This window comes from Ursus arctos, unplaced genomic scaffold (assembly GCF_023065955.2).
Source record: "Ursus arctos isolate Adak ecotype North America unplaced genomic scaffold, UrsArc2.0 scaffold_28, whole genome shotgun sequence".
NCBI classification, from domain to species: Eukaryota; Metazoa; Chordata; class Mammalia; order Carnivora; family Ursidae; genus Ursus; species Ursus arctos.
The window spans coordinates 24,885,249-24,905,656 of record NW_026622963.1 but is presented as its reverse complement, the minus strand read 5'-3'; the positions used below and the strand labels follow the sequence as shown (position 1 = coordinate 24,905,656).

General features: G+C 42.0%; 1 protein-coding gene across 13 annotated transcripts in view; it reads right to left on the bottom strand.

Annotated features, from left to right (window-relative positions):
• Positions 1 to 20,408, bottom strand: part of LOC113263654 (uncharacterized) — a 177,987-nt gene that overhangs the window by 110,770 nt on the left and 46,809 nt on the right. For 12 of the 13 annotated variants that reach the window (XM_057303856.1, XM_057303855.1, XM_057303848.1 and 9 more), the window contains 4 exons: positions 19,809 to 19,976; positions 16,986 to 17,033; positions 14,632 to 14,693; positions 11,443 to 11,500 (listed from right to left, as the gene is read on the bottom strand). In XM_057303856.1, coding sequence (XP_057159839.1) covers positions 11,443 to 11,500; positions 14,632 to 14,693; positions 16,986 to 17,033; positions 19,809 to 19,976 — 336 coding nt within the window. Of the gene's footprint in view, positions 1 to 11,442; positions 11,501 to 14,631; positions 14,698 to 16,985; positions 17,034 to 19,808; positions 19,977 to 20,408 lie in introns of those variants that run through there. The other variant, XM_057303857.1, reaches the window with a different exon arrangement.

Sequence of the window (20,408 nt, the reverse complement as noted above, 5' to 3'; positions counted from 1 at the left end):
AAGGCTCAGAGATGCTGGCAGCCCTGGCAGGGAGACTTCAGAAGTCCCTGATAGTTCAAGTGCATTGAAAGGTTTGTGCATACTCTCCACCCCTCCCCCACCCTGTCCCTGCACTCTGCTCCCCCAGCCCCCCCAACTGCCCCCATTCCCCCAGCCAGTGTCTGGAGATCACGTTGACTGGAGTTCTCCCAGAGAGAAAGATTGATAAAGCAAAGCAATCGGAGTTATTTCCTATGCATGAAATTGATTAAATGCTTCACTAAATGGCTTATAAATTTGCGTCTCATATTTCTGTCACCGCTGAAAAGATTACAGAAACTCTGCATATAACCATGTTGTATACAATACCAAATTACAAAAGGTTGTAAAAACTAATGTTTTGTTTAAAGTTTTGAGCAGGACCATATGCCTGCAGTGACCTTGAGTAAGCTATTTTAATTCAAACCATTTCAAAGAATAGAAAGGGGAGAAATATTCAACTCCATAACAAACCAGACGAGTTGGTAGGTAAACCAGTTAACTCTGCGGAACCTCTGCTCCTTCCTGGAAGGGTGTGGAGTGACCGCCCTCCTGCAAAACGCCTTGTGTCTCCAAAGCTGGGAAGCACATGCAGTGTCAACAGGGATATATTTACAAAGGAGATGAAAATAGGGCTTTAAGACCTCCCAAAGCTGACTTTGCTCTATTATTTTTCATTCAGAGACATATCCTAATGAGTTCTGAGTCTTGCATAGACTTGCAGGACTGCAGAGAAGACGGGACACATATTAGCATGGGTGGTGGGGTGTTTTATGTTTAGGGTTTTTATTTTTCATCTTTACACATCTTTCAGATGCCCCTTAAGTTCTATTCTTTCTTCCATGTGAGACTGCTTTCCAACTCTGGAGGAACAATGGAGGGGGTGGGGGGGCAGGATTTTAGCAAAGAAGACGTTTATAGGCAAGCACGTGACCTACAGATGTTACTTGGAAAACGAATCCCTTTCTTAACATGGCCTTAAAAGTACCTTCACTTCTGCAGGAAAAATGATATTCTTTCATAACATTTATAAGACACTGTGTCCCCAGCAAGAATTAACATTTGGCATTAACACACAGCTCTGGCAAGAACTTCAAGAGAAGAAGTTTTACAACCAAGGATGGGCTTAAGGTCCCGACTTGCCCGACCTCTGCAATCCACATCCCCAGGCACCTCTCACCTTCAGGAATAGTCAGTGTGGGAACCAACACGGCTCCACCACCACAACCATCTAGAGCCCAGGGAGCTGGAAATTACCAGGGCAATGCTGTCAATGGGGAGCAGAAGGACTTTCCAGTATCAGGCTAGGGACACATCCGCTTTCGTATGAAATCTCTGGATACGTGTAAGGAGTTGGGATGGAATTACCTCTCATTTGTGAAAACACAATGTAATCTCACTAGTAAAATACAGATTTTTTTTCCCCTCCGTTTCTCTCTTTCTCTGTCTCTGTCTCTCTCTCACTCACTTTTGTTGTGTGTGTGTGTGTGTGTGTGTGTGTGCGTGTTTTAATGAGTACCTGTTCTGGGAGATACGCCAAAAATTCAGGGATGATTTAACCTGACCATCACTAGCTGGACAACTTACTTAACTCTTTGGTGATGGTTACATGAACCTTCTTGTTGGCTTCAAGCCACCACATAATTAACGTTGACGCCAGGCACGTAGGGTTTAATAAATTATAACAGAGAAAGAGGGCCATTATTATACAACAGAGAGAATAACTACCTTCTGCCCACAGGTGTTTGCCATCTTAAAACATATGAATCCATGTTGCCTAAAGTTTACTCCTTGAAACACTAACTCTATAATATTATCCTTCATAAAAGGGTTTTGTTGATCAAATCCATTGGGCAACACTCTCCTGGAGAATTACAGTGTATAGTAACGTGGTAGGGGCCCCAGCTGCAAGCACTCCTATTTAATTCAAATTTAACCTGAATGTTCTCACTTGGCCCAGACTTCTTTTAGTGTTAATGTTTAGAACCTTGGAATTGTTCTCTGAAATAGACTCAGGGAACTATGTTTACCTATTGCGCGTCTGGCAGACTAGCCCACCTCTTTTGAGAGTTCAGCAAGCTCTGGGCTGCCCCTTCAGGGAGACTCAGCCAAAATGAGAGACATCCGTAAGTTCCCTGCAAGAAAGCTTTGCCATTCCTCTTCCCCTTGTGATTTGCCAGCATTAGGTGATGCTCATTTTCCTCTCCTACCTGGGACAGTTGCATGTTTAGGTGGCCATTTTTTAAAGCAGATCTCTCTGATCAACGCAAGAGCCTGTGGGCATATATTAGTTACAGACAAATATTAGTTACATTTGCAAATGGATGCGCCACGTACCTTGATTTTTTTTGCTTACAGATGATTTTTTTGCCTTTGAAGATTATTAACAAATTCACTTCCCCTTTCTATGTTAAATAATAGACGAAAGCCAGGTTTGTTCTTCCCTTTCTATAATCGAAGTCACTCACGCATCAATATCATTCAAGAAGACCTAGCAGGGTGCAAGGAGGGTGCGTACTATGGAGATAAGCTTGGGTTTGCCTTCGTTTAATTTTTTAAGGAAATCACATATTTGCACACTTCTCCCTCTTAGCTAGTTTGAGTAACAGATCGCTCAAGAGGGGCATCAGAGGTGATGGACGATAGCATGACCCTTGGTGAGGATCTCTGCTGTACAGCTTTGGGTCTCAAACCCGTAAGGGGCATCAGAATCACGAGGAGGCCGCATCCAAACAGATCTCAGAGCCATACACCCAGTTTCTGTTTCGATAGGGTCTGGGGAGGGGCCTGAGAATCTGCATTTCTTTTCTTTTTTTAGGTTTTTCTTATTTATTTGAGGTGGGGGGGCAGAGGGAGAGGGACGAGCAGACTCCCCACTGAGCAGATTCCATCCTGACCTGATTGGAAGGCAGATGCTTAACCGACAGAGCCACCCCGGCGGCCCAAGAATCTGCATTTCTAGCCAGAGCCCCGGTGAGGCTGATGCTCCTGGTCTGGCACTCCACTTTGAGAGCTGCAGCGGGACAGGGGTTCCCTAACCTGCCCGATCCAACGGGTTATAAACAGCGAGCCACAGCCCCAAGATGGAAGCTCTAGGAGGGAAACTCAAGAAGAATCTGTATTTTTAATAAGCTCCGCAAGCAATTCAAAACATGCAGGTCTGGACTGCTTCAGCCAGAGAAGCAAGGCTGGCCTCTTAGCTCAGGGCCTTGGGTCTCGGTCCCCTGGCTGCCTCTGAGCGAGGGAGTCTCCCTCCTCGAGGCCTCTTCAAAGTGCAAGACGGCCGAAGACCCGGGAATGCCTCATCTAATAACTTGTCCAGTAATTGGTATATTGATTGCTGATGTCATCATGTTTTAGTACCTGTAAACCCCTCACTCTATTGCACAGCCCCCAACAATCCAAAAAGTCATTGTTTATTCATTGTGACTCCCAAACTGGCCCTTGTCAGTTCCTGCTGGAAGGCTTGCTGATAAAAATCAGCAGATGATTGGACGCACACATTCTTAACATGACTGACCCATGACATCTCCGAGGGCAGCCAGGGAGCCTGTCATTACAGTACAATACTTCTCTTTCTTCCTCTTTATCTAGCCCCAGATGACTTTGAGATTTTTATTAACTCATTAATGACTGAAGATGTCATTAGAGCCAGTAGAAGAGCTTTTTCTTTTCTTTTCTTTTTTCTTTTTTTTCTTTCCTTTTCTTTTTCTTTCTTTCTTTTCTTTCTTTCTTTCTTTCTTTCTTTCTTTCTTCCTTCCTTCCTTCCTTCCTTCCTTCCTTCCTTTCTTCTTTCTTTCTTTCCTTCTTTCTTTCTTTCTTTCTTTCTTTCTTTCTTTCTTTCTCTCTCTCTCTCTCTTTTTAATGGGAGTAAGTGTACCCTTTGCTCATGGTAGGAGGGGGACAAGCTCATGGATGAAACAGCTAAGACAAACCAAATGCAGAGACCCTTTCACTCTATTAGAATTTGAAATCTGATTGATGGGTGCTAGGATTGAAAACCTGCGCGCAGAAATACCAAGTTGTTCCAGAAATACGGTGGGCAAGAAAAAAATGGGGCCATTCAATAAAGAAATAGCGACCCATAATATTCAGCAATTTCTATTGTGTGGTAGGCTCGATCTTTCCAACCTAACAGCTAAATAAAAAAATAAAAGTAAATAAAAAATAAAAAACTCGGAGTAAGGCTACTGAAACCTCTAAATGTTTCTTACCTACACATTCATTCAACCACATCTTGTTTCTGCGTGCCTTTAATTTTCACATCTGCAGAACTGCTTTTAAAAATCAAATTAGATCTTTTGAAGGCACTTAAATTGCAACAACCTTATGTTTTTTTATATACTCTCGGGTTTCAGCCTTTTTATCTGGGTTGTGTGTCCAATTAATGGGATATCTCAAGGAAGCACTAATCATTCCGAAAACTTGAGAATATAAAAAGCCAGCAGACTATTTTCATTATAACTGATTGGATTGAGAATAAGCTACAGAGGAAATGTTCAATAATTATAATAACTTTTTTTAGATGAGATCACAAAAAAAGTCAGTCACATAAGGTGCTTTTCATTGCAAAGAAGTCTTTGAAGTCCTGTTTTCATTCGATTCCTCTTCGGGGTTCAGCCTCGGGCATGTCAGGAGGCTGGTTGGAGAGTGGGTTTACACTGATTTTATCAGGCCGGATAATTCGCTTGGCAAAGAAAATGTCTATTACTAGATGTATCTCATATGTTATTAAGTGTTTATGAAATTTTACTATTGTCAAAACACATTGTGAATTAACAGGTCCTCATCACACATGGAGAAACGACTCTCTAAGAGAGAAAATTGTTGTCGGAAGACCAAAAAAGATTTTTGCCCAAGGAAATTGCCGTCGGTAAACTATGACCAAGATTGAAATAAGCCTTAAGCCAAGTTTTATTCTTAAATCACCTAATTACATCTTTCTTTCTTATTTTATTTGCCTGGTGGAAGATTTTATTCATTAAATGTTATGTTAAATAGAATAATTAGTTAATATTTGCAGATTAATTAAATGCAATCATTTTCTCTAATTCAGTAATAACAGTATTAATTTTTTTTTCTCCACCTCTCTGTACACGACGCCAAACACCCAGAGAAAACCTGGGAAATAAGAGTCAAAAACCCAGATGTTTTTAAAGATCCAGATGTATAGTGTCAAGTAAAGAAAACAATCAAGGATTTTATAATTTTTTTTTCCATTTTCATCCAGATGTTTGGTGTCATATAGACACAGTCTTAATCTGCTCAGTCATAATCACAATGTTCTTTAATATCATTTGCCAATATTTTAATCCCTTCTTCACCAAATCATCTTTAACAATCCTGTTTAATTTATTCATAGCGGAAAACACAAAAGATATTTTCTTCTGAAAAAAAAAAAATATATATATATATAATGCCCAACAGACTCAAAACACAAGAATACCAGCCAGAATGGTACCCAAGTCTTTATGTTGAAAAACACTTCCTATCTGCATTTTCAAATGATGAAAGATAATTCAACTTAAATGGCTGGAATGGCAACTTAATTTTAATTGACATGCACGTGCTAATTTCAATTTCTAGTAAGTAGTTTAGGAGAATAACAGGCTCTCAAGTGTAAATGATGGCCAACTTTTCAACGGGCTCCTTTCCCAACGTACTCACTTACTGCTAAATCCCAAAAAAGACATTTTAGGAACAATTTCCTGCTCTGGTGACTTTGGATATAGAGAAACACCAACCTAGAAATGTAAAGGCTTGACGTGGAGCCCCAGCACCATCATGGTCTAACTGTGTGACCTTGATCTAGTCACTTAAGCTCCGAGCCTCAATTATGACTTCCTTAAAATGGAAATAATAACCCTGCCCCCAACTAACCTGAGGATCTGATGAAAGAGCTCTGGAAGTGCAGAATGCCTCGCAAGTACGTAATTATCATTAATATATAAAATATTTTATTGTTAATTTTATGTATTATTGTTTAAACGCTATCACGTAGAAGTATCATTACTGTTAATATCGAATTCAAAGGGGGTGTCTGGGTGGCTCGTCTGCCTTCAGCTCAGGTCATGATCTCAAGGTCCTGGGATTGAGCCCCGCATCGGGCTCCCTGCTAGGCGGGAAGCCTGCTTCTCCCTTTCACACTCCCCTTGCTTGTGTGCCCTCTCTTGCTGTCTCTCTCTGTCAAATAAATAAATCTTTAAAAAAAAATTCAGAATTCAGGGGCACAAGAGAGATAGCCACACTCAAAAAGATCTGGCCAGCTATTTTCTGTTTGCAAATTAGGATGGCCATAACCCCTGGGTGTGCAAAACAATCCCAGATTCTCCTCCCCTACATTCCCGTGCCTTTCCTGTACCTTGAGAAATGTCTCAGTACTACTCTCTTTAAGGTAACTAAGTAGTCTATTCAAAGATCCCGCTGATCGGGTCTGTATTACAACGAGGCCACTTCTGCCCATCTAGAACCATGTGCTTGATCAGCTGTGGGACTTAGCTTTGAGGCACTCACACACGCTCTTGGCCAATGGCACAGAGTCCAGCCTTCACGTTATAGCAGTTTGGAGGCTGCTGAATATTCAAACAGACCTCATGGTTTCTATCAACGGAGATTGCTTTCATGGTTTTTTGGTTTTGGGGTTTTTTTTTGTTTTTTTTTTGCTATTAATAAAACGTATGTCCTGGGAAGTTACCATCAAAGAACAAGCCAACCTTACCTTCATCCCCACAATCTAAGCAGGTATCTGAGTGAGAAATCAATTCATGCACCTGTAAAATGCTAAGCTCTAAAAATCTTGTAAGCATTTCAGTCCTTGCGCCAAGATTTTTGGAAAATACCTCTAAACGTTTGAGTTCCACTTGGAAGATACTGAAAGGTTCTTACAGGACAAAAGAAAAAGGAAGAAAACTAATGAAAGGAAGACAACGTAGTTCATTTTAAATTTTAAGTCTCTGCAGTGTCAGAATGCTACAGTGAAATGAAAGCTCACACATTAAGAAATTTCTTTCGAAGTGGACTCTAACTTTTTTCTCAATCATATGACCGCAGGGAAAATGGAATGACTAATCGAGTTTTCATTCTCGAACTTTCTGAAGTCACAAATCATTCATGAGCATGTTGCTACATTGGAGCACTTGCCTTGAAGGGCCAGAAATCAATACAAAAGGAAACAATAATAGAAAAGGGAAAGATTTTTCCCGTCCTACTAGGGAAAGGTGTGTGAGCGGGAAGAAAGTACAGTACAGAAGCTCATGACAAGTCATGATAAATGGGTCGTTATAAAATTCATGTTTAGACAGCACCAGGCCGGGGATAATGCCATTCGTCATGGCAACACGAGGCAGCTAATGAGCCCTCATTGCATATTCATGTCTGTGGCGGGTCTTGTCTCCCTCCCACCCTGAACTACTGCCTGGAAATATCTCCACTTCAAGCTGAAGCTCAGCTAGGCCTTCTTCTTCTTCTTCTCCTCCTTCTTCTTCTTTTTTTTTCTATTTGTTACTGTTGCAGCAATTACACTGTAAAAGTGCTGCCCAAGATTGATTGCTCTGATCTGTAGTTCAATTGTAAATTAGAATACACATCCCCCCAGGGACACACGGCCCCTATTTGTGATTAAGAAAAAAGCCCCATAATAGACTAATAGCTAAAGTTCTCTCTCTTTTACTTTCAGGCAATTAGCTTGATGAAATGGCCTCTTTTTGTGTACCCTGCAAGTGTAAACCGATATCATAATGAAGTATATGATGTTTATTCTATTATTTTCACCTTGCCGGGTATGCAGGAACGCATAAATAATGGCTGCTTTGTCTGGTACGTTTACTGATTCACAAGTAAACTATTTCTTAAAGATGCAGTGTGTGCATTTTGAGGCTGGAGCTAAGCAACCCCTAACTCTGGGTTCACCTCCACGCAAAAGACTTTCTACGAAAGAGGAAAACACCAAATTTCTCAAGGAATGGTAAAAGCGAGATTCTGATAGTCAAGAACCATCCAGCTGCTGGACTGCTCTGGGGTGGATGAGGCGGGAAAGCTCAAATGGCAGCTGTCTCAGGCTCAGGTGAAGACCCCAGGGTCCTCTCGCAAAGTGCTCTGGGGTGACTTTGGGCCCAGCGAGGCTCCAACTGACCATAATGTGTTGTTGGTCTCCACTAATCAGTTGCGGGATCCCAATGCCATTACTATTCTTGGGTGGTGGAAGTTAGTCCTACAATGTATTCACCACTGTGATGTGTACTGCGCCCTCCCCCACTCCAAAAGTCTTGTCTTTTCAAGATCCAAAACTTTGATCTCCTCAGTTGACCAGAAAACATTCCTGAGCTTCCTACATGCAGCAGCTGACAGAGGTTTTGAGACCAGCCAGCCAATGACCACAATCGCTTGTGGTTGGCCCATTTCCAACATCATTTGTGTTGTTCCTATATAGTACTTAAATATTTGTTTTCTTTTCACTCAGGACAGTCTCAAGAGGAAAGGGGGGAAAAAATGTCCCAACTCGGCAAGATAGAGAAATAGGAAAGAAGGAAAAACAGAGCAAAACAGAAACAAAAACAAAACTATCTTCATTTAAAATGGTTTATGGTGAAAAGATCAAATGAAATAAAATAAAATAGTTGATAGTGGTTTTCTTATCCAGACGTTAATTACGGTTCCATGGGTGCCTGGGTGGTTCAATTGGTTAAGTGTCTGCCTTTGGCTCAGGTCATGATCCTGGGGTCTGGGGCACCAACCCTACATCGGCCCTCCTGCTCAGCAGGGAGTCTGCTTCTCCCTCCTCTTCTTCCCCTCCCCCTGCTTGTACACACACACTCTCTCTCTCAAATAAATCAACAAAATCTTAAAAAAAAAAAAAAGGATGTTACTTATGGTTCCAGTTCTACATTCCAAATTCCCCACCATTCATCAATAACCCAGCTTGTACTACCCACCAAACATTTTCTGGGCTTGTGTTGTGGAACAAATTCACCCCTGTCCTCTTTAATATGAACCCTATTTGAGTTTCTAGAAAATCACTTTTATAGCAAAAGGATCTCACTAATTTTTTTAGTATTGAACTGGACGTGCATTTTTAGATTTGTTATATTTTAAAATTGATGTTTGAAATCGTCTTTTGTTACATATAAAACATGTTTGCCTTTCCTCCCAGTTACTCTAGCCACTTCCTAGTTCAATAAAACTTTTCGAGAAAGTTTATTACTATATCCTGAAAAGTGATTCTAAGGTTATATAATTTCCAAGCATACTACAAAATGAGCTACCCAGAAATATCCCAGGAAAATTCACTTTGATATCTTTCTTGCTAAACATCAAAGGGTTTACCAGTCTTCATTTGGGGACTGACCTTCTCTTTCTCAATATTTATACACTGAACTGCTGTGTCAATGATAAACCTGCAGCATAGTAATTGTAAATTTTCATCGCTTTGAGAAATGTTTGAATGTCTAGCTGCCACATTGCTGCCATATTTGAAATACGTTATTGTAAACTTTCAAGTGACAATGAGCCTGGGAATTTTTCATCCACACGTATGGCACTTTCTTGCAGTAACCAGTCACATTTTTTAAGAGTCCATTTACTGTATAACAATAATGCCTGATACGTACAAAGTGCCTCATAATTTTTGAAGTTCTTTCGTGTAAATCACATCACATACATAATTCTATGAGGCAAATGAGGCAAATAATTTTATTGTCACCTCAACGTTAGAAGGGAGAAAATTGAGGCTCAGAGAGGTTAAGGGACTTGCCCAAAATCACAAGTCAGCACGCACGTGAAGTTCAACCTTGACCCCAGGCGTTGAACTCCACAATCTAAACCCCTCCTGGCAGGTCATGCTGTCTTTATACTAGCTACGCATTCACCACAGGCAGCACCCTCCAGAACCTCAAAGCTCTTAAAATAAACGAGTCTGTGAGCTTCATTCGTATCTGGGAAAGATTGACAAATGAATGTAAGGACACACACACACACACACACACACACACACACACCTTGATAGAAACCTACAAGGAAAGGAGAAAAGGGATGGAATTCACACTGCATTGTTACCTACCTACCTAAATATAAGATAAATAATCTACATTTAATTACTAACATACGCTTAGACTAGGTAGAGACCGGCCACAAAATTGAAACAATGACCTAGATAATTCAAATTTGAGGGACAGGGGAAGGATCACTCTTTTCAAGAGACATGGGTTTGTATCCAAATTTTCCAGAGATTTGGTTGAGTCTTCTCATCAAACTTCTCTCCAAGACCTTTACACACACCACGCCCTCTGTTTCATCCTTACCTGTCACATACTCCCATAGAACTAATTCAACCCTGACCGTCAATCTAGAATTAGCTCAAAGATCACTGCTCTGTGGAGAATGGTCCCTGACTTCTATCTCTAGCCCTGTTCCAAATACCTCTTTGATCTGATATTCGCAAATGAGCCTCCTTTATCCTCATTATAGTCTCTCCCATCCTGATGCCAGTGAAGACAGGATTTGGATCTAGAATCCAGCTACAAACTCTTCCAAGGGTGTGCTGGAACTGTCTGCCAAAGTACTCCCACTGTCAAGGTCACCAACATACCACCGTGCCATGCCCAGAGCCCTGAGTTTGTCGAAGAAGCTCTGGGCTATTCTTTGCCAATGAAGGGCCACCATGTTGATAAGGAATGGCCGCTACCTTTTTGAAATAACAACTAGATCAGATAAAACATGCAAAGCAGAACCCACAGACGTGGGCAAAATTGACAACCAAACCATGATTTCTTATGAAAAGCTGGTCTGAACATGAGAAAGACCCCAGAAATGAGCCCCAAACCAATGAACCCAAAATGAAGAGTTTATACATATGTCCAAATCCCAGATTTGACATTACTTAAACTTATGGGAGAAATCAGGGGATGTGTCATTATTTCATTCATTCATCCATGCATCCATTCAATAAATCATTCAACAAATACTTATTGAACCTCGAGAAGATAATCACAAAAACATACATCATCCTTACCCGCATGGAACTCACAGTACAATAAGAGAGACAGATACATAGTCCTATCATTGAATATAAGATTGTATAGATAAAGATACATAACTATGGATAAAATGGAACTCTTAGTGGGAACTTCATAGAGACAAGTGCTTCAGTATAGCAAGTCTTACAATAGAAGCCTGAAGAATGAGGTTATAGATGAAGGTATAGAGAAAGGGTATGTGTGGGAAGGGAGCATTTGTGGAAGCAGAATGTGCAAAGGCCCAGGGGTGGAACACAGCTTAGCAAATTAAAGGGCCATTCAACAGTCCAGTGAGACTGGACCCCTGGGAACTGGAAGTAAAGTGGACTATGATGAGGCTGAGGACATAGGTAGGTTGGCCAGACCATACAGGACCCTGTAGACCACAGGCTACAGTAGGAATTCCAGATCTCACCTGAAGTCCAGTGGAAAGCAATTGAGGAGTTCCAAGCAGGAAATGCTCATAATCACATCTGTAGGAGGATAGAGGGTGATAGTGTTGTTACATTTGGAATAAAGAACCTCAATTTTTAAGGCATACAATGGTTTTATTTCTCTAGCACTGGCTACCAACCATGCTCTAGGGAACCACTTCCGCTTTACTGCTAGAAAATAGACGTCTCTCCAACCCATGTGCTATGTGAGCCCAGCACCAGGCCTGCCAGGGTTGAGTAGGGAAGATCTAGCATAACAAGTATGATGTCGAAGACCTTTTGGGGGCGCCTCGGTGGCTCAGCCGTTAAGCATCTGCCTTTGGCTCAGGTCATGATCCCAGGGTCCTGGGATCGAGCCCCGTGTCAGTCTCCCTGGCCAGCGGGAAGCCTGCTTCTCTCTCTCACACTCCCCTTGCTTGTGTTCCCTCTCTCGCTATCTCTCTCTGTCAAATAAATAAATAAAATCTTTAAAAAATAAAAATAAGCAAGAATAAAAAAAGAACTTTTGAGTCAGTTCTAAGGAACAATGATGTGTTGGCAAAGCATCTGCTCAAATGCAACACCAGAACTAGAAGACGCTATCTAGGCTCTGAATGGAACAAGCTGGCTCAAAGATCCTATCACTCTCAACATCTTGAAATGCCAATTGTGGCTACAGGACATGCCCCTGAGTCACTTTCTTGCACCCCTTGAACCAGGTCAGGACCGACCCACTTTGAGCCCCTGCCCTGTGGTAGGCTCTCTGTTGTCACTACTCGTTACCGGTCTTGTCTTCTCCACTCAGCCGTATGATCCAGAACAAGAGAGGCATGCATCTTATTCCCTTATCGCTAACGCACTTGTAGGTGCTTAGTAACGGGGTGCTGTTTCATTTGTCCTATGGTAAACAACTCTCCGTGGTGTAATTGTTGATTCTTTTCCTACCTACTTCTGTGAGTTCTTTGAAAGCGGAATCAGTGCCACCATCTTTGTATCTCCAGTTGGCACTTGATATAGGATTGATTATTTTTATTAGTCAATTAATATATGGATATAGCTAATAATATGAGGTCTTCATTAATACAACCAAATCTACCTCCTCTTTAGTCAGCCACAGGATATACAAAGCCACATCATCTGAGAATCTTGCGTACTGTCAGCACTCATCAGTGAGAGATGCTCCCTTAGCGCTTGTGGTTAATGCATTTCCACATATTAATACACACTCGAGGGGCGCCTGGCTGGCTCAGTCAGTTAAGCATCTGCCTTCAACTCAGGTCATGATCCCAGGGTCCTGGAATCAAGCTCCACCTCGGGACTCCCTGCTCAGCCAGGAGTCTGCTTCTCCCTCTCCCTCTGCCACCCACTCCTGCTTGTGCTCTCTCTCTCTCTCTGAATGAATGAATAAAATCTCTTTTACAAACACACACACACACCCTAGGTATATATACCCTTAATGTGAATGCATATAAAAACTGCTGAAATCCAGGGATGCCTGGGTGGCTCAATCAGTTAAGTGTCCTACTTTTGGTTTCAGCTCAAGTCATGATCTCAGTCTCGTGAGATGGAGCCCTGTGTCTGGCTCCAAGCTCAGCATGAGATCTGCTTAAGATTCTCCCTCCTTCAACCTCTTCCCCTCCCCCTGCTTGTGTGACGAGCTCTCTCTGTCTCTGTCTCTCTCTTTTAAATAAACAAATAAATAAAATCTTTAAAAAAAAAACTGCTAAAGTCCAAATGAGGTCTATAAATAGGATAACACTATTAAATCAATTTCCTAATGTTGACAAGGTACTATGTTTATATGAGATGTTATCTTTGGGGGAACTGGGAAAAGGGAACAGGCGATCTCTCTGAATTATTTTCACAACTTCTTTTTCAAGTCCTAAAACTTTTCAAATAAAATATGATAACTTTTTATAAAAACAAATTTATTTTTTGTTCTTATAGGTATACATCTGTATATTTTTATTTTATTATGGTGAGTATTTCTAAAATAATGAAGAAAAACCATCACGATTAAATGATGCCATCCTGCACAACACCAGCATACAGGAAAGGTATTGCCCTAATTCTGGGCATTGCTCTCTAGGTCCGATCAGGCTGGCATTTCAAATATGCTGGAAGAGGAGGGAGGCGCATTACTTTTGCCTGATTCAAGCACATCGTTAAAATGATGTTTTCATAAACAAAGTGCCGACGGCTATGATCTTATCTTCTCTCTTCCTTTTATCCTAATTCAGGTCAATAACAAGTATTTCTGCTCTCTTCTGTGGATTTCAGGGTTTGGAAGAAAGAGAGCTATTACAAGCTATAGGGAAGTGTGAGTGAAAAACTCACAAGAGCCTTTAAACTTCTTTCTGCTTTAGCATGGTCTTTAAAAAAAAAAAAAAAGTCCGATTTCAGAAAAAGAATTTTTCAAATCAATAAGGCTGGTGTTTACACTCTAACAGTGTTACTGGAGTTTTTAAATTATGTGTTCAAGAGCCCACTGTTGGTGAAGTGGATAATAATGTGGGTCATTATACCAAAACTCTCTGAAGCATAGTAGGCAATTTTTCGACAACTGAGAGATCTGAAAACTGCCGGCAAGAAATGCATAGGCACATAGATTAAAGTAAAACTTCAGTTTGGCTTAAACACAGAAGTTCAAAAAGGATTCCGTCAGCATAAAAAGCTACCGTTTCCAATACTGTTCAGTTAATGAGCTTCCTGTAGTCCATACCTTGAGAATTATGAAAAAGGCTGTACATATCGTAAACATCAAGTCTAATTCAAAGATGAATGACATTCCCCCACATGCATCCCTCTTTTTCTGAAAACTGCAAACCCTTTAGTAAGTATATCTAAGAAAAAGACCTGCGCAGAAGTCGCCCTTGTTTTGTGCTAGCTTGCTTAAATTAAGTTCAGCTCAAGGTACGGCATATGCAACGTCATCTCAGCGACCCACGGGCTCGTGCAGAACAGATTCAGCAGGATACACTATGATCACCAGGTGCAGGGAAAGAATGCCTGTCTGATTGCTAGGAAAGCTTATCAGGGAAGGCCATCCATCTTTACTTTTTCAGGAGAACATCCCCAAGCTGTAAAGGCAGAGTTTCACTTAATAAAAGAGGAGGAGGGAAAAAATGCAAAAATGTTCTTAATATTTGCCTTATCGATTCATGAATCGAAGAAAAAGAAACTATAATTACCTCTGGCTCTATCAGGACTGAGAGATTTCTTCTGCACAACCTTTTCCGTGGCAGGAACAAAGCTTTCTTCCAAAGGAAAAAAAAAAATCCACTTTAAAATACCCCAAAAGAGATTAAAAAAAAAAAAAAAAGCCCACAAGATTTTGTAGCTCTTTAATGCTTGCCATGGGCCAAATCGTACAATTAGGATCAGTCACTTTAAGTGCCAAAGTCATATAATGCTAATAGATCACTTTATAATGTGAGCAGTTTTTAAAAGTCGTATTTAATTTTCCATTATTACTGTACTGAATGCTAGCGGTCTCCGTTCACGCAGTCATAGACCCTTCCATGCGGAGAGGGAGGGGACAGGCGGCCACTGGCCCAGACACTGGTCCCTTCTGGCCTTAAACCTCACAGACCTGACTTGGAACTCCACGATAGACCCTATTGCAACTCTCTTCCTAAATGTGTTTATTTTTATTTCCAAACCAAAGGACGACGGCTCCTTTTGGTTTTGTAATTATCTTATTTCAAAAAATAGAGATGGAGGCAAAAGCCTCTGCCGTGTGAGCGCGCGTGCGTGCGCACCCAAGAGAGTGAGTGTGCGCGCGCACACGTGTGCGGCTTTCTTTAAGAAAATGAAATGAAGCATAAAATAAGCCCTTAACAGTAACCTAAGGAATAAAACAAAATCATTTACAACACATGGGATTGTTGCAGGATATGTCAAGATTAGATGGTTTAAGGGCGCTATCCTGAATGTGGAAGCAATTATAATGAAATTCATGACTCATTAGCAAACATTCCATATTGTGTTTCTCATTTCTGGGTCAATGTTGCTGGGAAATATAGACTTAGGATTTAGATGTTCCATTGACTTTGGTGCAAGCTTATAGATAGTTGGACCATACAGGGACACAAAGCAAAGACTCCGTGATTAAGTCCTTCATTTCTCAGATGTAGGCAATTTGGTCCTCAAGCTGAGGATGAACAAAATAACCTCGAAAGCATATTGGGAAGAATTAAGTTGGTGATCGAAGGGTTGTCTGCAAATGTAAAGTAGGACTTGCATGGTGCAAATATGAACTGGCGGATGTCGGGCGGATTTCACATGCACACTGCTTGGTATGCAAAATGCCTGGTGAACTCAAGTACCCAATACTGTACGTAATGGGAACCAGATGTCTAACAGAGAGAGAAAAATATTTTATAACAATAAATGTGACATTGACTCTTAAAGGGTTTTGCTGCTTTTAAACAGCTTCCCTGTCTTCCTCTCCCTCGTATTTTCAAATAGTTTACAGTAGATCGTGTAAAGAAATTATTTTCATGTTTGAAAAGAGAAACTGTTTAACCTGCCACAGCCTTCGCAAATGCATACAGAAGGAGAAACGATCTGAAAACGATAATTTGGGGAATTCATTCGTTTACGAAAGCACTGTGCTCAGCAAGGCAAAAATAAAATTAAGGCAAATAAAGCATGATTCCTCCTGCCCCTTACAAACTTGAACTAGACAAGAGGCCGTAAGATGTGCACAGCTGTTATGGGGGCATTAAGCAAGCCCTGGGCAAGAGACACCAAGTGCCCTGAGAATTCAAAGGAGTAAGAGGAAACTCCTATGGCGGGCACATCCCACGAAGAAGGGTCGTCCCCCGTGTAACCCACATGCCCCTTCCTCTGCACTGCACAGACGCAGCCCCGTGTGGCTCTCCTGCTCTCCTGCTGGCCATTGCAGCAGACACCCAGCCACCCTGCTCCGTCTGTCGGCCTCTCCTGACACCCTCCCAGAGCAACCTGCCTTCCCTGCGACGGTAGTAGTTCTGAAGCCTGGATGCCTAGCGATCAAGTTGCAAGCTCTGTAGTTGGGCCTAGGGTCCACTTCCCTCTTTGCCACTTACTGGTCTGACCTTGGGGAAGTCACTTCACCAACCTCCTTCTATCAGCATTTTTTCACGTGTAAAGTGAGGGTAAGAGAAGCGCACGTCTTCTGGGCTTGGCATCAGAACTGAATGAGGTTCTGAGCACAACATGCTTTGCAAGGTGCCACCATGGTGTCAGAGCACAGATAATAGAAACTCTGTTAGCTATTCTTCTCGCAAGCATCAGATCTAGTTTTTACAGAAAAAAAAAAAATCTAAATGCCTTATTTTGGTGTGCAGGCTGCTCAAGAGCCGATGGGTTGCAAGACTCTCCAACTCTTTCTCTCAGTCCCTTCCTTCCAATGCCCAACTCCTCTCCAGCCCGTCTGCCTGTCATCACCCAACCAGACCTCCATGCTCCAGCCCCAGTATCCTTGCACATGCTATTCTGCCCGCCATGGATGGTCCTCCCTCCACCTATCTACCTATCTACCTAGCAAATTCTTGCTTACCCTGCCATCCTGGGCTCTAGCAGACCTCTCCGTGCCTTCTCTGAGAGCCTGTGAAAGGTTAAAAACACCCGCTTAATTAGGCCTGTGGTCAGAAACTCATGGCCCATACAGATAGCACACATAAGAAAAGCAGCAAAGGGTAGCACAGTAGGGAGTGGTGGGGACTGTGCCAAAAAAAAAAAAAGAGAGAGAGACTGAGAATTGATGCCCTGGCTAACGGGTCAGCCACACCTCACTGTTGTCATGGTAACATGGGGCCTCAGTATTGCTAATACTTCCAATTTTTTTCAAGGTGAGACAGAAATCTACATTTTTACCTGAAATCTCCAATCGTTCATTGTTGGCAACTAAAAATGTCTCTAAATGCTGTAACCTTGGACCCACCAAAACCCTCTGGAGACCATCAGTACAGACCATGGCTCAGGGATTTCCTTACAGTTACACTCCTCCATTCCGGCAAATTTAACTATGACCTATAATTGTTTGCACATCTGCTTGTCCAACAGACACTGGTCTTTGAGGCAAGAAGCATGTTGGGTTTGGGTTTTCTTCCTCTCTCCAGTGCACAGCAGAGTGGGTGGCTCAAAGAAGCATCTCACTGAATTTCACATTGGTATTTCCTGAGCATTGGAGCCAAGGTACGTAGGGTCTGCAGGTGGGAGATCATTCCCAGCAGGTCAAAGGATCAGGTGTTCCTGTTTCAAATAGCCCTGTTCCTAGAGGGGAAGGATTTTCTAGATATTGTTCAGGCTTGGTCAATAGCTGACTTCTTTAGAACTATCTAGAACTCTTCCTCAAAGCTCCAAAGCCCTCTCCATGGTTAGCAGCACACAAGTCAGCTCTGACAATATAAACCTATCCTATAAACCTAGTCTATACATAAACTTAATCTCCATCTAGTATGTGAGTGAATAACTAAATCCATAAGTGAGATCTACCTGAAAAAGCTCCGACTTAAATGTCAGATGTAAAAAAAATTTTTTTAAATGTCAGATGTGGCACTATTTGAAATTCGTTGGAAGGCGAGCATTATAGCAAATCCTAGACACAGAAAGAGACACATTGTCTCTGAAACTGTGGACAAGGAAAACAAATGGGAAAGGCTGGGTTGTGGAGCACTTAGACGATTCGGTGAAAGCAGTGGCAGTTTGGAACTCTTTAAATGTCTGTCATCTGTGACCCAATGATGCAACTCATAGGCACTTAACTCAAGAAAATCATGTGTAAATATTTGGGAAAGTTCATCACGGCTTTGTTTCTAGTGCTGAAAAAGTATGGGGGCTGTTCATGAGTAATTACAGAGGATTTAGGGTTATGATAATTAATAATTATAGGAAAAAGCTATCAAACCCTTACTTTTGTGGCGGGTTGTGTCTCGGGAACGTTCGATTCATTACATCACTGGACCATATCGTTACATCCATTTTACAGATGGGGACTCAGAGATGGAGTGTTTAAGTGATTTATTTGCTCAAGTCCCATAGCAAACTACGTGTCAAGGCAGGCATTTGGACTCAATACTATCTAACGCCAGAGTTTCAGCAGTATGTTCCACTTTCCTCATAAATATTCAAACCTCTACAGTTGTCACCGTGAGGGCACCAAAATCATAATCTCGAAGAATCTATAATGATGCAGAAAAAACTTACGAATGATTATTACATGAAAAAAGCAGGTTGCAAAAAAGTGTCCCCTCGCTCTGATATTGTTAGGGGAAATGTCAGCATCCCACAGACACAGCTCCAGCACTCAGGTGGAGGGTTTGAGATATGAGGCTAGAGCACGAAATTCACCGCAGGAATTAGCACCAGGATCCACAGAATGCCTCTAGGCTCCTGGGTCTTCTCCACTTGTCTCTTGCAAAACACCATCTCCCATAAAGTTTCAGGCTTCAAAGTGAAAATTCTAATCCCACCTTGATGTGACGTTTGGGCTCCAGATAGATCCCCATATCATCTGACTTAGCACTAAGGAAAGGGCAGGTACTGGCCCCACTAGGGCCTCATGGCCCAGACGGGTCCAATGAGCTGGAGCCAGAGGTTCTAGTTTTGTCACAACTGATTCTATAAAATAGCAAATAACTTGGAGGAAAGCATTGCCCATCTAAGTAGTAATTCTGTTTTTTTTTTTTTTCTAAATAACAATTATAAATATGGAGGGAAAACAGTAGCCCACACCAAGGTCTTAACATAACAACATTTATACCCACAACAGCTTTTTCTTGTTTTTGCTTTTTTGTGTGCTCTGAATTCTCTACAGTGGCTATATATTACTTTTATACTAGAGGAGAAAAGGACCCCAACCTACATAGGGATTAAAAAGTGAATGTCTAGGGGCGCCTGGGTGGCTCAGTTGTTAAGCGTCAGCCTTCGGCTCACGGCGTGATCCCGGCATTCTGGGATCGAGCCCCACATCAGGCTCCTCCACTGGGAGCCTGCTTCTTCCTCTCCCACTCCCCCTGCCTGTGTTCCCTCTCTCGCTGGCTGTCTGTCTCTGTTAAATAAATAAAATCTTTAAAAAAAAAAAAAGTGAATGTCTAGGGGCACCTGGGTGGTACAGTCGGTTGAGCGTCCGACCATTGGTTTCGGCTCAGGTTATGATCTCAGGGTCCAGGGATCGAGCCCCAAGTTGGGCTCCATGGCTCAGATTCTCTCTCCCTCTCTCTCTGCCCCTCCTGCTCATGCTCTCCCTCTCTTACCTTCTAAGATAAATAAATAATTTTTTAAGTGAATATCTACAGTTAGTAATATTTGGAGACCAGAGACTGAGATGCAGAGAAAAAAGTCTCTTCGGTGATGATGGGAGATGATGGGAAACTCTTACCAGAGAAAGGTCATCAGCTGAGCAGCAAATCCCGCCTGAAAGTCCGTGGCTGTGGACAAGGCCTCACCATGAAGATGGTACACCATCAAAGCTGCATCTGATGGAGATGCCGGGCGCTGGGCACGCCAGGGTCCATTGCCCTGGGACACTGTGTGAGACAAATGGCACCTAGGAGAAGACAAGTCAGAGCAGAGAAGAAAGGCATGAGCTACATGGAATATAAGACATGGTTTTAGAAGGCAGGAGACAGTGGCCACAAAGAGGGAACCCCACATGAAGATACATAGTTTAAGCAGTCAAGTGAGGAGGGGGGCAGGGAAGGGCAGGGAGAGGTCACTGGTCTGAGAAATGGCCATAGAGAAGCAAAATGTAAGGAAGGGGAACGGGAGGTAAATCTTTTTCATGCACGGAAAGCATACAGTGATGACCAAAGGAGATGGAGGGATGGAAAGAGTTTTAGGACCACAGAAGAAAGATGCCATTGAAAGGAAGGATGGTTGGTGGAATGAACGTGAGGCAGGGGAAGAGAAAACAGATAACAGGATAAGAAGTTATTAAGAACAAACATTAGGGTTTGAATAAAGCTGGAATGGACATTTC